Genomic DNA, 17,499 nt, shown 5'->3' on the forward strand with positions numbered 1-17,499 from the left:
TCTTAACGTGTGCTCTGTTTTCTGGAGGGAAACATCACTTACACTCTTAGTTGTAATACAGATTTTTGTTGTATTCTCAAGTATGGAGCAAAGGAAACTTTTCAAACTGGGTTACCAAGTAGCAGTGCATTATAATCCATCTTCTGGACATCAAAAGATTACAGATTTTTCAATTTCTTTTCAGTTTTGTACCATTCAAGTCTTTATCCAAAATATTGTGTATACCCTGTAGTCCAATTAATTTCCATGTCCCACTCTTCAAATCAGGGCTTTTAAAATGACCAAATGCTTAAACTTCAGCTCTCCTGGAAAACGCAACAAAATCCAGACATAGTTTAAAGTCATCAGACTGAACTCAATAAAATCTGGCTTGTTGGAAACCCCTTCAAGCCCATTTTCTAATGAATGGGATACTTGCAATGGGCAGCTAAGGTTGGTTCATTTTGACAAGCCGCAGAAGGGCCATTGCTCTTCCTGTCAATTAAATTGAGAGGCAGCCTCCCAAGTCAGGACTTTAATGAGTGCTTCTTGCCAAGATGCTGAGGGACCTTGTTCCTGGCAGAAACAGCAAGGCGGGGGCGGGGGGGGGGACTTTTCATTAAAATTAAAGACAAGATTTCTCAGGAGAGAGGACGGTTTCATTTGTGCTTCTTGTTTTTCCCATGGGGCTTGGCTTCAACATCTTTTCTTACAACATAATGAGAAACTTGCCCAGGACTGCCCACTGGAGTAGTTTTCTCATAAACACCAAGGTTCAGCTGCACTAGTCTTCCTGATGGTTTGAAAACAGAGCCTAAAAATGATTTTTTAAAAGTGTTTGTGAATGTCTAGATGTATATAACTCCCTTATTCTTAAATATTTGACTCAACACTTCTGGCCATTAGCGATCCTATTTTTAAGTTTTCTCTATGTGAAATCACTGGTTTCATGGACAGCGTGGGGACTTGTCATTGCCCGTTCTCCTCCAGCATCTCTGGGCCCATGGCAGGGATGGAAGGCATAAGGCACTTTTTAAAGAAAGCCTTCCTTACCTCCTGGGAGAAGAGTAACTTGAGCTGTGTTTAATATTTAAAAGCACACACCTAGTACACGGCACAGAGACCAGCAACCCGGTGGCCCATGGCGCGGCAGAGAGGCAGGACGGGGATTCAGGGGATGGACTCCACCATGCTTCCGTTTTTTAAATTTCCAACTGGATTTCCAATCCCAGTGGAAATGAATATAAAAGACCTACAGAATCCAAATTCCATAAACTTTGAGTATAGACCCTCAATTTGGGGACTTCGGTAGGAAGTCCATGGACTGGGAAATCCTGTATGAAGGTGGCTGTCCTCCAGCTGTTTAACTGGTTGGAAAATCAGTTTTTACAATATGAGGTCAACTCAAGCAAGCACAATTGGCAGGGAAATCAAAGCAGTTTAAAGCACTTAAGGACCAGTTGACTTGCTCTTGTCCGGCTGAGTAGGACTTCTTATTGATTCTCCGACCTGGCCGGCAGAGGTTGGCGGGGATGGGCGAGAGCAAGGGGCACTGCAGGGGGCGGCACTAACCGACCACTAACCGTCTGTTGGGCTTCACCTGACAGGTATCATCCCATGGAATGCTTTCCCAGGGAAAATCTGCGGCTCCGCCCTCGAGAACATCTGCAACACCAGTGAGGTAAACCCTTCTCCTGTCAGGGCCTGGACACGGCTGCTTGGTGGAGCCGGCTGAGGAAGGGCCCTCCTGGGGAGACAGAGCAGGAGGTGGTACAGATGCTAGGAAGGAAGGCTTTTCTCTGCAGACTTTTTAAGATCAAACCAACAGTCTGTCTTCACCCATACTCACCCATTTCTGACCCAGAAAATGCCCCTTTCGCATGGTCCAGCAGGTTCAGGGAGGATCCTTAGCACACCGAGAGCTTTCTCCTCGGGCACTGATTTGAGTGACCCTAACTGCCTCCATCTGAAAACACACGTAGATTCTTCTCTTTTGCCTTCACACGGTTTTTCAAAGTGGGACATTTATCACGGGACAAATGCAAATATTCATATGGAAAAGATCCCCTTTTAAAAAAACCCTAGAATTTGTATAGAAGACAAATTCCTCTCAATCTAGTCAGAGCTGGTCATCACTACTTCTCACTCACTCTTAGCTCACAGTACACCCTAACCCACTTTGCTTCAAACTCAGGCCTTAGAACGTGCTTTCGGCATTGGTTAGAGCGGTTTCTCCGGGGCGCCAGGGGGAGCTCGCATCCTTCGGGGAATCCGAGCCTGCTTTGGGAAAGCCGCGAGTTACTGAAACCATCAGCCCCGCCTCCGTCGTCGGCCCTTTGGCTTCTCCGTACCAGGGCCTGGTTCCAAGCAGGGGCTCCCAAGGGTGGCGGCACAGGGCGGTCATGAGGAGAATTATACCGCCCATCACTGAGATTCAACTAGTCGTGGGTACAGCCCGGGCCTCAGGAAGCTTTAGCAAGCCCCCCACCCCTACCAGGGAGCGGCCCCGGGGAAAGCAGCCCTGGAGGAGCAGGACCAGGTAGAGGCTCGTCCCCTCCGCCTATAGCGCTCACCCGGTGCCCTGTTCTTTCCTAGTTCTACATGTCCTACCACCTGTTCATCGTGGCGTGCGCCGGAGCTGGCGCCACCGTCATCGCCCTGGTGAGTAACCGCGGCCCCGCGCCTGCCTAGCGCCGCTCCCCTCCCTCCAGGCTCTCCTGCCAGACATGCCCTCCTGCGGCCCACCTCCGGGACGCAGCCCGGTTCCATGTCACCCGTGTAGATCTCCCCCCGGGGCTGGGGTGCAGGCAGACCATACTGCCTGTTAGGCCCAGAGCGCAGGTGGCAGAACTTGGATTCTGCTGGAAGACGACAGGGTAGTACCCAGGCCTGGCCTAGGGCAGAGCTGCACCGTGAGCCTGGACTTGCCGGGCATCTCTGCCAGGAAATCTGTGTTTCCAGCTGGCACCGCCTGTAGGTAGCCCTCCGTCCCGGGACGGGTGAGCTGCTTCGGTGGTCTCCTCTGTTTCTAGAGGGACACACAGGGTTCACTTTCTGCCACCACTGGGTACATCTCTTGCCAAACACATCACCACATAACCTTGTTTGATGTGGTTCTGCTCCAAGATACCTGATTTAGTGTAGACCACCACGGTGTTAACACTGAGCTCCTGGTGTCCGCACTACGGCTCCTACCTGAAGGAAGCTCCGTGGCCCCTCCGAGCCGTCTTGCTCTCTGTAGACTTTCAAGAGCCCTTCGTTCGGCACTGTGGTCAGGAAACCTGTAAAGAGCAACATCACAGAATGCAAACCCCCTCCCTGCCCCAGCACGGACTCGCCTGCGGCAAGGCGGCTGGGGGACAGTCTGAGACAAGCCACTGGGGCCTGGGCTGACCGCAGTTGGGAGCCTGACCCCGGGCCCCACTCTGCGTGTCCGCCGGGGACCAGGCCCGTGCCGCGAGCAGGGATGGTCGCACGGAGGGAAAGGGGCTGATAGGGAACCGGTCGCTAAGGAGGAGCAAGTGTAAAGGGCCCCGGGTTCCTGCATGTACGGCCAGAGGTCGGGAAGGCTCGCTGTGGGCGTTCAAGAAATCGAGGCTTGGTAGACCCAGAGGGAAACTTTCTGGCCCCCGCAAACAAAGGCCTTTCCCATTCTGGGGGCGACCCGTGCTCTTGCTGAGAAAGGAGCCAGCGGCGGACTCTGTGCCGCCACAGGGGCCGGCTGGGGAAGACCAGGGCATACGGGCCCCCAACCTGCCCCTGGCGCTTCTCATCTTCCAGCACCTCCCAGGCTTCTGCATCAACGGCCAGACGGCAGAGGCCAGGACTAGCAGTGTGCATGGAAGCACGAGGACATCTGTGTGCCCCGCAGGACCCCCTTCTGGGTGATGATAGATGGGGAAGAAGCCAGGCCGTGGGTCCCAAGCGGGCGGCCGCCCTGACTGCCGTTATCTTACTGTCGTGTTCTGTTCTCTTCCACCAGCTGATCTACATGATGGCTACTACCTATAACTATGCTGTCTTGAAGTTTAAGAGTCGGGAAGATTGCTGCACTAAATTCTAAATTGCTTAAGGCCAACGAGGAGCCGTAGGGAGCGCTCCTCGGGAGCCTGACATCTCCCTGACTAAAGCCGAGCGTAGGTTGCTGCAGTCTGGTGACAGGAATTTGTAAATAGCTTTAGTCCACGCATTTTGCATTGTAGATTAATAAGATGACTTACCCTGAGTGAATTACAAAAAGATGAGATCTGGCTATTTCCACGTTGTGAAAGGATTCAGTTATGTACTGACCTTGGTGAGCATCCGTTAAAAACTAATTCTCTTGAACTTGGAGCAGTATCTCTAAATGAAGTGTTAAAACTTTGTAACACCAGCCTTGTCTGTTATTGTCGCTTGCTTGATAACCAATACCAGTGCTGGAGAGGAGATGGCAGAGAGACGCGTTTTCATCGACTCTGAAAAAAAAGGCAAACACACTGTAAATTTGACTACAACTCTTTTTCTGATCTCATGGCTCACTACCCAGTACAGGCCCCTCCAGTTAGCCCACCCAGCTAGAGGACAATGTGAAGAAAAAGCAAGGGCACCCTGTCATTTTCTGTGGGACCAGGATCTGTACGTGGGGCGTGTAGCTCTCCGCAGCACACTTTCTCAGCAACCTCGCCTTGGTGCGTTTCGGTGCGGAGTGTCTGGTTGCTGGTAGCCGGCTCTCATCCCGCACGTCCGGTGCTGAGCGCAAGAGCGATGGGGCCTGGATCGGAAAGTCTCAAATATGTTGAAAAGGAAATCGGAGGAACCGGAGATGTAGATTTTGCAGGGCAGATGAGGAAAAGGAGCGGGCGAGAAGGGTTGGCCACCTCCACTGTGGAGAAGAAGGATTTGTACCCCGGTAACCTGCACTAACGGCAGGCCTAGAACGAAAACCGGAGGTGTGCTACTGCGCACGTGCTCACGCAGATGGCGCGCTGGGCCTAGAGGTCTGCATTTTGGTCTTGATAGTCACTTAATTTTCCTGTTAACTCCGCAGTCGATGAGTTACTCAAAATAAGTATCATTCACTTGTAGGCCTTCTGGGAACTGATTTTTAAGAGCTTGGCACTGCCCTGATTTTTAAGATAAGCACACAAGGTGTTTCGAAAGTCTGCGTTAGTTAAAATTCCTCCCAAAACGGTAAAGGAAAAACAAGACAAAACAACCCTGTCCTGTTTCATTTTCGCTTTTTCTTAATAACTTTAGCCGTTCTTTTTTTCAGTTCATTGTGTTTGTATACTAACTTTTCTTCAGCCTCTCACTCTTAAGCATACTGGTAGAGCATGCCTCCAGATCGGATGGCTCTGACAGCAGAATGAGTATTAATCCAGAATAACCCTCTCCCCTTTGACAGCACAGACCGTCTAACCGCCTAGCACCTTGCTTTGCCTCCTGACATGCTCACTAGCCATCATGCTCACCCTTCTTTTCCAGATCCACTTCCTCATGATACTGTCTTCTAACTGGGCTTACTTAAAGGATGCAAGCAAAATGCAGGCTTACCAGGATATCAAAGCAAAGGAAGAACAGGAACTGCAAGATATCCAGTCTCGGTCAAAAGAACAACTCAATTCGTACACATAAGTGTTTGCCAGAGCGTTACGGCCGACGCGTTGACAGCTCTGCCCACTGCCGAGACAGCTGCTCTGCAGTACAGATGTGTACCCCACCAAACAGCCTATCCACTTCACTGTCTGGCTCCAGCTGCTGGGATGTATTTCTAGGAACACCTTCCAGCAGGTCAATCTTTTTCTTTAGAGCAGATGTTGGGGGTTTCATGTGAGCCATTTTAAAAGGCAACACTTTGACAAAAGGATGGTTGATCTTTCTGAAATTGGTGGCATGTTCAGGTTTATCGGTAGAGCGATCCTACCAGGACAGGCGATGGGGACATGGCCTGTTCCTTGAGAGGGACCGAGGCTGTGCCCCAGCATCAAGGAACGTGACCATCAATTCACATACACCATCTGTCCTCCAGTCACTCATCTATGGGGAATAAAATGAAATGGGGGGGGGGTTCCATTTCTGACAGCTGACATTTATTAAACTTTGGCTCGAAGAAAATGTGATTCTTAACAATTGACTTTTTAAAATTAGCTGCCTTCCCTACCCCTTGGGTCCAGCCTACATTAATCTCCTGACCCAATCAGAAATCTATTTTTCAATAATGCTAAAAGGAGCTACTATAATTCTGCTACACCTACCCCCAAAGAAGCTGGATTCTGACTCCTTGACAAGCTTTCCAGAATCAATTTTATAATAGATTTCCTTTAAATAAAATGGCCCAGTTGTCATTCTTCTTTCCTGGGAAATAAATGTCAGCTCTGCCTTAATGAGTATTTGTTTTAAATTTCTAGGAACTTATTTTACAACAGGAGACCCCAAATCCTTCACAGACTTTTGTTCCACCAATGTTTTTCTTAATTAAAAAGTGTTACCTTATTAAAATGACCACCATTCGCAACCATTTCTATGTGGTCTGAATAGCAAGTTTACAGTTTCATACCAACTATCTAAAACCTAATTACAAGTAGACCACAGACCTCCTCCTACTTTTATAGACTTGAATACTTAAGTGATTTAAATTAGGGTTGGTATTTATTTCATTTTTTAAAATCTTTCCTGGAATAATAAAAGTTCGATGTTCAACATAAAAAAAGAAAAAAACAAAAAAACACCTGCTTGAGTTTAAGCCATTTTCAAAAGAAACTTGCCTTCTAAATCATTGTGTTCCAGAACATTAAGTGATTATAGGTACTGGATATTAGTGACGGTAAACTTTGTGTTGTTCTTTATGAAATGATACATATAACTGTTGGGTGCATCAGTGCTTTTTAAAAGGGGCTGCATAATATAGGGTTAACTATGTATATTCATGTTAAGAATTAACTTGTGGTTTGGCTGTTTCCTGGATTTTAAAACATATACATGTGCAGAAATGTATTAAAATGAAAGGAAGCATACCTTTATCAAGATGCTATTAAAATTGAACATCAAGTATAGTATTTCATTTGGATTCTTTCTGTTGTTGTTGTTAATGCCTAAAAATGCCTATTTGGATCTTGACTTTTTTTCTTTTAACTGGGAGAAGCTCTCTTCCGTGTAGAACAGTTGTTCCAGAATAGCTTGTTTTGTTTTCCTGTTGCATGACAGACTTAAATATTTTTTTTCCAGCAGTGGAGGTGCTGTTAGAGTCCAGTGTTCTAGAACAGGCAGTGTCTCAAGCCTAATTTTACTTTTCTAATTCTGGTAGCTATTACCAGGAATTTTTGAAAGTTTTTTGTTTAAGTAGTCTAATATTTTTTATGTAAAGAGCATTAAATTTTGCTATGTATAAATTTTTGTAACCTAACAGTGAATCAATATTTTCTATCAGTGCCAAGGGCTTCCTGTAGTTCTATTCAAGTGTTACAATAAATATTTGTAGATAATAGTCAATACTTGTGTATGCTTATTTTAAAGATCTATTTAGGTGGAAATAGTTGTGGATGTACTAAGAGTAATGCAATAAAGGTATAGCTTCACTCACTTGCCTTTTTACCATACATAAATACTCTTCTTTCTCTGGCTGCAGTACGGTGTCATTTTTCAATAGTATGCATGATCAAGATTTCACATGTGGATGGAAATCGTGTTTCTAGGAGGATGCCACCCCATCTCTATAGTTGTGTGAAGTATAGAAATTTTCTGACTAGCATCGGCAAATAAAAGCAATTATACATACGGGATTAATATAAAGCTTAAGTGTGGGGAAAGTAAAAACAATGCTGAGCCTTCCCAAGGGACCATGTTCCACTGGCTCCTTTATGAACCCATGGTAGAAAAGATCTAGATCCGGGGACCGGTGGGGGGGGGGGGGGACCACCACTCTAGATCTAACAGTTAACGCTCAAAAGCAGCAGAGCTAAGTTTGTTACTTAGGATCTCGTTTTACTGTCTGTTCTGTTTACTTACCTGTTAGCATGATCAGGCACTGGGATTTTCATCATCTGAAGTTTCTGAGTAAGGACCACCAGCCCTTGTCACTTACTGAGCCACGGCTGTTGCTAACTGAGATGCCACCTCGGGATCCTTGGCAGAAGAACAATCGGGACCCCAATTAATATGCTCTTTGTCACACTACTTAAAATCTTCCGCTTTTGTAGCATTTTGTGCAGCTGTTTAAGTTACATAATAAACTATGTCTAGATGAGATCACATGCAGTCTCTCTGACAGTAATCCGGCCACAGAGCACAGGAACCTCTAGAGGACAGAGTAGCAACCATTCATTTCTCTAACTCTGCCTTGTGAACTTTGACTTCCAAATTGGTAAAGAGATGAAAACAAAGTCACAATTTAAGTCCACTAAAAAATGACAAAGATTCCACAGTAAAAAAACTTGAAAAAAATCCTTTCCGGGCTTTTTAATGCTAGGATAGTCCTACTATTAGAAGATTTAAAAGAAATGATCCCCTTGTTAGTATCTTCTCCTAAAGCACGCCTCTTGCTCTAGCCAGGGCAGGGCGCATCTGCCCTCAGATGTTTGTGCAAAATCTCAAAATGATTATTAGGATGAATAAAACTATAGAGAGTTTTGAGGAAACAAAAATACAAACATAGTTAAGTCAGGTTGGGCCAAGAACATCCTTTTTACAACCTGTGCCCCAGCCTTCCTCACTGTCTCGATACTGGAACTTGACCCACCTGGGGAAGGTATGAATAGAGATGTGTTCAGGGGGTATCGTCTGGGGGGAGCGGGCTGGGGACTTCTCACGTCACACGTCACGCATCCATAGCCTTCTAGAGGATGCGACCACCTAAGAAGTACTTAAGAAGCGTCTGATCTTTAAATGGGATCTGTCCTGATATGGAATGTTAAGAATACCGCTTAGAGTTTGAGTTGACTGAAAAATGAAGATATCAAACTCCAAGCTCTAAAGCAATATACAATGAGTTACTTAGATGAGGTCTTTGAAAATACAAGGTGTGGGGCGCCTGGGTGGCTCAGTGGGTTAAAGCCGCTGCCTTCGGCTCAGGTCATGATCCCAGGGTCTTGGGATCGAGCCCCGCGTCGGGCTCTCTGCTCAGCAGGGAGCCTGCTTCCCTTCCTCTCTCTCTCTGCCTGCCTCTCTGCCTACTTGTGATCTCTGTCTGTCAAATAAATAAATCTTTAAAAAAAAAAAATACAAGGTGAGGAAGAACTGAGTCATATCAAAACGTGTTAAGAAGTGAGTTGAGGGTTCTGGCCCAAGATGGGGACACAGGAGGCCCCTGAACTCCTCCCCAGAACACAGCAAATACACCACTACACCCAGATTCATTTTTGATGAGAAAAAATCCAACTGGCTGCACTACTCTTCTACACACTGAAATGGGCAGGAAAAGCTCAGCCAAGCCCTTACCATAAACCCCAACCCTGACCTGATGCCGCACAATCAGCCGGAAGCTGCCAACCCCAACGTTCCCCCCGAACAGGTCGGACCCCACATTTAGTGCCTCAAGTTTTAACAGAGATGGGCCCCTAAAATGGCTTTTTTTTTTTTTTTTTAAGATTTTATTTATTCCTTTGAGACAGAGCACAAGCAGGGGCAGAGTGGGAGGGAGAAAGAGACTCCCCACAGAGCTGGGAGCCAGACATGGGGCTTGATCTTAGGACCTGGAGATCATGACCTGAGCCAAAGGCAGACGCTTAACCCTCTGAGCTCCCCCAGGCATCCTGAAACATCTCTTTTAAGCCAGCAGGGCTTGTAGCCATGAGCCCAGGCCCAGAAGACTAACAAGGAAATGGTGCTTAACCAGCCCTAGAGAACTATCTCTTGATCTTTCCCTGAAAAGGTTCTGTTTGCATATATTAAAAACTTGTCTCAGAGTCCAGCTTCTACATTTAGCACACATCTAGGGGCTGCCTGCTAAGCCACCAGAGAACAGGGAAGCCAGCGGATGCCTCCTCTGTTCACTCCCCTCTAGCCCACTCCAAAGTGCCTGTATCTCCCCGGAAGGAGCTTATACACATTGGGCCTTAGTTTTCGTGGCTGCCACCCAACATATCCCTGGAGCACCCGGCTTGACAGCCCATGCTGCTTGCACTCAGGAGTTCACAGGACTGTAGCCAAAAAAAAAAAAAAAAAAAAAGAAAAAGAAAAAGAAAAAGCAGTTTTTAATGGGTGCAGGAGCAATACTCCCCCAACTCCCCTACCTCCTTGGCCAAGTGCAGAGGAACTCGGCCTAGGGAAGATGGGAAAAACACCCATCTCACAGCTGACCTCAGAAAGAGGCGTAACTTCCATACTTTCCCAGTGGCTGAGAGTCTGGCTTCTACTCAGACTGCATGTGTGTGCTGTGATCTTCCCCGCAGAGACACTATTCAGTCTTGACAAACACTCAACTAGCAGCAAACGCCAAGAACAAAACAATTGTCTTAGACGGTCACAAAAATTTAAGAAGCAACCAAGAGCTTGGGCCAGCCTGACTGACCTGGGCACCTCCTACCCAAGACCTCTCTGGCCTAGGATAGGTGTCTGGTCACAGGCTAGAAGTCAACACACAGCATGAAGGAAAACGAAGAGACGATGGATTGTGGTCTCAACAAAAGTCAAACTCCAAAACCAAACTGTAATGAAATAGAAAGAAGTGACTCACCTAAGAGTGCGAAGTGAGCTCTACAGACGCTCATGGAGGTCAGAGCCACACATGAACAAACCGAAAATCTCAACAATGAGAAAATTAAGTATCAAATCATACAGCTGAAGAACACAGGAACAGCTGAAAAATTCGGTAGATGGGTCAACAGCAGACTAGATCAAACAGAAGAAAGGATCAGCAAACTTGGAAAACAGGCCAGTGGAATTCATCCTGTCAGAGAGTCAGGAAGCCTGAAGAGTTCCAGAAAGTATCAATCTAAAGAAATGCACACGGACACAGTGTAACTGAAGTGGCCAAAGTAAAGAATCTTAAGGCAGGAAGAGAAAACCTTGCAACATACAAAGGAAACCCCGTAAGACTACCAACAGATTTGTCAGCAAAAACTTGATGGTCTATTCCAATTGGTAAGAAGAAACTGCCAAACAGGAATAATACCACACTCACAAAGTTGTGAGTGAAGAACTGAAGGAGAGAGAGTTTACCAGACAAGAGCTAAAGGAGGTCATGACCACTACATCAGCTTTACATGTTAAAGGGAGTTCTTCAAGCTGAGATGGAAAGATGCTAATTAGTAACAGGAAACCCTATCAAAGTATAAAACTCACTCATAAAGGTAAACATACAGTTAAATTCAGAATACTCTAATGTTTTAACAGTGTTGGGTAAATCACAACTCTAGTGTGAAGATTAAGAGATAAAAGTACTAAAAATTAACTAATTTGCAAATGAATATCAAACAAAAAGTGGAAACAATGTATAAATGTAGAGCTTCTGTAGACGTTCAAACGTAAGTTGTTATGAGCTAAAACTAGACTATTACAGGGGCGCCTGGGTGGCTCAGTCAAACGTCCGACTATTTCGGCTCATGTCATGATCTCCGGTTGTGGGACTGAACCCCACACTGGGCTCCACGTTCAGCAGGAAGTCTGCTTGAGATCGTCTCCCTCTTCCTCTGCCCAGCCCCCTGCTCACCCACTAATAAATAAATATATCTTAAAAAAAAAAAAAAAAAGACCACGTTACATACCTTGTATGTAAGCTCCATGGTAATCACAAAGCAACAATGTGTAGCACATACACAAAAGATGAAACCCAGCGCCTGGGCAGCTCAGTCAGTTAGATGTCTGCCTTCAACTCAGGTCATGATCCCAGGGTCCGAGGATTAAGCCCCGTGTTAGGCTCTCTGTTCAGTGGAGAGCCTGCTTTTCCCTCTCCCTGCCACTCCCCTTGGTATATACTCTGTCAAATAAATAAGTAAATTCTTAAACAAAGATGAGACCCCAAGCATACCCCTACTGAAGATCATCAAAATACAAAGGAAGAGAAAGAAACAAAGGAATTGCAGAACTACCAGAAAACAACAACAAGGTGATTGTAATCTTGTACCTATCAATAATTACTTTAAATATAAAAGAACTCAATTCCCCCAATCAAAAGACACAGTGGCTAAATGAATTAAAAAAAAAAAAACAACAGAAAAAACAAAAACCAAGATCCATAAATATGCTGCCTACAAAACACTCACTTAAGCTTTAAGGACACATGAGACTGGAAGTGAAGGGATGGAAGAAGACATTCCATGCAAATTGCCCAAAGTAGGGGTAGATATACGTAAATCAGAGAAAGTAGATTTTAAGCCAAAAACTAACAAGAGACAAAAGAAGTTCATCATATAATTATAAAAGGATAAATTCATCAAAAAAATACAGCATTTGTAGGGGCGCCTGGGTGGCTCAGTGGGTTAAAGCCTCTGCCTTCAGCTCAGGTCATGATCCCAGGGTCCTGGGATCGAGCCTCATATCTGGGCTCTCTGCTCAGCAAGGAGCCTGCTTCCTCCTCTCTCTCTGGCTGCCTCTCTGTCTACTTGTGATCTCTCGCTGTCAAATAAATAAATAAAATCTTTAAAAAAAAAATACAGCATTTGTAAACATTGATGCACCCAACATCAGAACACATACACATATAAAGCAAATATGAACAGACCTCAAGGGAGAATGAGACAGCAATATGATCGCAACAGGGGACTTGAAAACCCCATTTCAATGATGGAGATCATCCAGACAGAAAATCAATCAATAAGGAAACACTGGACTTCAACACCACATTGCACCAGATGGACTGAACTGACATTTACAGAACATTCCATCTGTTAACCTTAAAAATAAAACAGCCAGTTATTTTACCAGTACAATGAGCTTATTTAGGACTAGCAGAGGAACTGCAATTTGAGCCATACAAGCTATAGGCAGAGTCTGGAGAACAAAGGAGAAGAACCTTACAGAGAAAAAAGGAGGAAGAACAGAAGTCTCTTAGAGGAACGCCAGAGTTCAGGGTGGTGACAGGGTTTCTCACCAGCTAGGCAACTGCCAGGCAAGGAGAAAACCTTCCTCCTGCTGAGCCCATAAAGTGACCTTCTTCCTGCCTGGGAGTCTGAAGTGAGCTGGGATAGAAAGTTCGTGTGTGAGAGCATCCCCTCCAGGGCGTTCGGACTCCATTCTAAATCAAGTTTCCCTCTATTTTCACATTTCCCCCTTTTGATCAAGATCTTTCTCCAAAAGCCTAACTGATCAAGAGTTGAATTCTCTGTATTCACGGCTTTTGTCCCTTGGTGCCATGAAGGGCTTTTCCCGATTGTCACGCCCCACGTCAGAGGCCCAACGCCGAGCAGTTACAAGCCATTTCAGGCCCCATTTGAGTAATGAGAAGGTTAGGAGGGAGAACTCCCAGGCACTTCCCATCCAAAGGCTCTATCTGGCCACAGCTGTACACACCAGATCAGCTCGAAGCACTGAGCCAGCGTCTCTTTACTGGGTATATCATTTCCACAAAGGTTTGACAGGCCATAGGCACAAAACCTAAAATCATAAAGTAGAATTAAAAGTAGCAGGGCAGGGGCGCCTGGGCAGCTCAGTCGTTTAAAGCCTCCAACTCCTGATTTTGGCTCGGGTCACGATCTCAGGGTCAAGATTGAACCCAGCACTGGGCTCCATGTTCAGCAGAGTCTGCTGGAGAGTCTCTCCCCCTCCTCGCACTCACCCTCGAATAAAAATCTTAAGGGGAAAAAAAGGTAGCAAAACAATTCCGAATTGTATTATGGCTCTGAACTAGGACCCTAGGCCTGAAGGCAGCCACTGAACAGATCAAGGGACCATGGAGAATCAGGTAGAACGTGCTGCAACCACTGTGTTTGCTCCCCAACTTTTTACAGTTGGATTCCGTCCTGTCCGGAGGCACCTACCCATGTGCTACGGGGGGGCGGGGTGGGGGGACCCGTGATTGCACAAACCCCTCCGCGTGTATCAAGCAGCTATGCAAGGGCCATCCAACTATCCAAAACCACTTCTGCCAGTGAGTCAGGTGATCATTGCTGGACAGCTGCTGCTCTGGCCGTGGAGCAGACCGGCACTCCTGAGGGCGGCCTGCCTGCAGCAGTCACGTACGGCTCCTGGAAGTTCCTGTTTCGGGTGGCTGTGGTGGTTCCATGGGGCGGACTAACAGGGGAGGCTTCTAATTTATTATGGATGTTGACAAGGACAGTTAAACATCCCGGTAAGGACTGACCTCCGACTTGCCAGCTATTTAAACGCTCACACACCCATGGGAAATGCCACCCAGTGTGGACCAAAATGAAACTGGGCGGGGGGGTACGGAGGGCCCCAGCTGAGGTCTGCTCAGTGATAGATCCATTTGCTGGAACTCCCTGATGGACCACTTTTTTTTAAAGATTTTATTTATTTGAAAGAGAGAGAGAGAGCATGAGCAGGGGCAGGGAGAGGGAGAAGCAGACTCCCGACTGTGCAGGGAGCCCAACATGGGGCTTGATCCCAGGACCCTGAGATCATGACCTAAGCTGAAGGCAGACACTCTAAGAACTGCACCACCCCGGCACCCCCGACTGACCTTTTCAAGACAGGAATCAGAGGAACCGGCATGACATTCTGAGGGCCCATCCCATCCTGAAAGGGTCTTTTCTGAAAGTCTTCCAAAGAGCAAGTAGCCCATCTGTAGCTCCCTTGCAGGGGAATGGATCGTACTGAGAGAAGGAAAAGAATGTGGGGGTGCCACCGTCATACGATTGGCAAAGGTGCAGGTGTTGGACTGACCTAGTCCAGTTATGGCTAGAGGAAGCGTGAAACAAGGAGTGAGAATCCCCGCTGTAAATGGCCTTGTCTGACAGGTAACGCCCGTGAACATGCCGGTATAATCAACAGTGGCTTCTGGGACTAAGACAACTGGTGATACAGAAGACCGAGGGATGTCTGACATAATAAACCTGTCAGTTTCTGGACAGATTCGACAGCCACAGAGGTTTCCCTTTTTGGCAACAGGCTGGGAAATATGGGTCAGAACGTTGTCATCCCAAACAAGAGAGGAAGAAATTAAACAAGCAGCAGCAAGAAAAAGGCATACAGGTCTGGTCTGCTCACCTTGGGAAAGCGGTCGCCTTTAGCGTCTGTATCAGCTTCCGGAACGTTTACTTTCAGGTCACCAGACAGTGTGTGCCCACTCAGGGCTTGGCACTTGCTTAGATGTGATACCTGGACCCAAGAGCATATTCCGAGAAGTCAGCCAGCATGAGGGTCATTAACAGTCCCTGACAGGGCCCGTCCATGGGGTTGAAGTGTCTTTCTGGAGATATCTTTCTAATGACAAATGTCTCTGGCCTGCAGATGATGACAATGCTTTCATCTACCAAGAGCACACTGTGGAAGATTGTCCCACCAAAGTGTTATTATTCCCTATGGCTTTGTTTGGGCTTTTGCAAAAAAAATCCCTTTTTACCAACTGTGGATCAAAGGAAGCAGGGGGCTAGGTATACGAGACATCCTGATACAGAAAGAACAGATTCTCATTGATCTGATGCAAATATATTGTCGTGGAAAAGGCGGTTATTTAATATGAGTTCCAGAATTCTGGACAGATCAGTTAAAGAAAAAAAGATAAACAGGAGCCTGGGTGACTCAGCCATTAGGTGTCTGCCTTTGGCTCAGGTCATGATACCAGGGTCCTGGGATGGAGTCCAATATTGGGCTCCCTGCTCAGTGGGAAGCCTGCTTGTGTTCCCTCTCTCACTGTCTCTCTCTGTCAAATAAATAAATAAAATCTTTTTAAAAAGAAAGAAAGAAAGAAAGAGAGAGAGAGAGAGGCGCCTGGGTGGCTCAGTGGCTTAAGCCTCTGCCTTCAGCTCAGGTCATGATCTCAGGGTCCTGGGATCGAGCCCCGCATCGGGCTCTCTGCTCAGCAAGGAGCCTGCTTCCTCGTCCTCTCTCTCTCTCTCTCTGCCTGCCTCTGTGCCTACCTGTGATCTCTGTCAAATAAATAAAATCTTTTAAAAAAAGAAAAAAAATGCTTCAATCATTGGTACAAATTATTTTAAGTTACAGACAGCTTAAAAGGAGAAGGGGAAGCAGGGAGGGTCTTTTAAATCTAGAAAAGAAAGCATTAAAGCAATCAGTTTTCCTTTAGAGTTTGAGAAATTCTTACCCAGTTCAATGTTATGATCTTAAAGTAATTGAAAACCTGTATTCTAGAGCACCTGTCCAATATCTTTGTCATGAATCTCTTTGAAGATGAAACACTTTTGTAGAAATGTGTCGTAAAAGCATCAGATTAAAACAACAACTGTAAAGGACAAAAGACTTAAAAATGGCCACAACTGAAGATCTGTAAGAGCTCATATACACACACCAAAGAGACCAGTGATGCAACTGACAAGTACATTTGCTTCATTCTGTGACATACATCTATTTTAACTAGTTATTAAAGCTTTTGACAAATCAGTTACTATTAATGCTAGTATTAATGCATTCGACATACTAGTTATTAATGCATTTGACAAATCAGTTACTATTTTTTTTAAAAATTCAATTAACATACAGTATATTACTAGTTTCAGAGGTGGAGTTCAGCGATTCATCAGTTGTACAGAACACCCAGTGCTCATTCCATCAAGGGCCCTTCCTAATGCCCATCCCCCAGTTACCCCAATTCTCCCCCCCTCCCCTCCAGTAACCGTCAGTTTGTTTCCTATGGTTAAGAGTCTCTTATGTTTTTTCTACCTCCTCTAGGTCTTTATTTTTCCCTCCCTTCCCCTATAATCCTCTGTTTTGTTTCTTAAATTCCATATGAGTGAAATTGTATAACTGTCTTCTTCTCATTGACTTATTTCACTTAGTATAATACCTTCTAGTTCCATCCACATTGTTACAAATGGCAAGATCTCATTTTTTGATGACTAATATTCTATTCTGTGTGTGTGTGTGTGTGTGTGTACACACTCCATATCTTCTTTATCGTGACATACATTTTAAAATAATGATGTACCAGGACATACCAGAATTTTTAAGTTTCATGTAATCTTTGGAACACGCATATTAACACACAACTATACAAACACAAACTAAAGAACTCTTAGTACTCCTAATTAGACAATGCTTCCCATGTAATTTAACATATCAAATAAGCCTAGTTAGTGTAAGATCCGTTTTTATAAACAGAGAACATTTTGAGATGTTCCAGGGACCCACTAGAAATTCTTATCATGAGTTTGAGGCCAAAAATTTTTCATTAAAAATTTTAATTTTGAGAAGTTTGTCAAGAATAACAAAAGGTTTGGACACTTGGGTAACAACAGGGCTACAGAAAATTAAAAAACAATACTTAATTATCTACTTACCTAAACTGACAAAAAGATTCCAAGTATATAGATCACACAGCTGCAAAAGTTATAACTCTTTTTTAATAGAGAACACTCAGCTTTTCTAAGTAATATCAATGATCTGATCAAGATAAAACAGAGGGTGAGAGATGGGCTAGATGGGTGATGGGTGCTAGGGAGGGCACCTATGATGATGAGCACTGGCTGTGAA

At 45.4% G+C, this 17,499-nt stretch overlaps 1 protein-coding gene and 1 long non-coding RNA gene across 8 annotated transcripts in view; one reads left to right on the forward strand and one right to left on the reverse strand.

Moving 5' to 3' along the window:
- Positions 1-7,536, forward strand: part of GPM6B (glycoprotein M6B) — a 41,511-nt gene extending 33,975 nt beyond the window's left edge. For 3 of the 5 annotated variants that reach the window (XM_047715308.1, XM_047715310.1, XM_047715311.1), the window contains 3 exons: positions 1,587-1,660; positions 2,575-2,640; positions 5,443-7,536. In XM_047715308.1, the coding sequence (XP_047571264.1) occupies positions 1,587-1,660; positions 2,575-2,640; positions 5,443-5,592 (290 nt within the window). In that variant the 3' untranslated portion in view covers positions 5,593-7,536. Of the gene's footprint in view, positions 1-1,586; positions 1,661-2,574; positions 2,641-3,961; positions 4,213-5,442 lie in introns of those variants that run through there. The other 2 variants (XM_047715309.1, XM_047715312.1) reach the window with 1 other exon arrangement.
- On the reverse strand, positions 51-15,639 carry LOC125091625 (uncharacterized). Of its 3 annotated transcripts, none has more exons than XR_007124721.1 (5): positions 15,058-15,639; positions 8,693-8,805; positions 7,963-8,079; positions 1,563-4,433; positions 51-793 (listed from the first exon to the last, which is right to left on the reverse strand). It is a non-coding gene; the product is annotated as an uncharacterized LOC125091625 (long non-coding RNA). The 3 variants fall into 3 exon arrangements; XR_007124724.1 differs by lacking the exon at positions 15,058-15,639 and adding an exon at positions 10,628-11,560; XR_007124723.1 differs by lacking the exon at positions 7,963-8,079.
- Between the last annotated feature and the right edge of the window lie 1,860 nt (positions 15,640-17,499).

The sequence above is a fragment of the Lutra lutra genome, chromosome X (assembly GCF_902655055.1).
Source record: "Lutra lutra chromosome X, mLutLut1.2, whole genome shotgun sequence".
Taxonomy (NCBI): domain Eukaryota; kingdom Metazoa; phylum Chordata; class Mammalia; order Carnivora; family Mustelidae; genus Lutra; species Lutra lutra.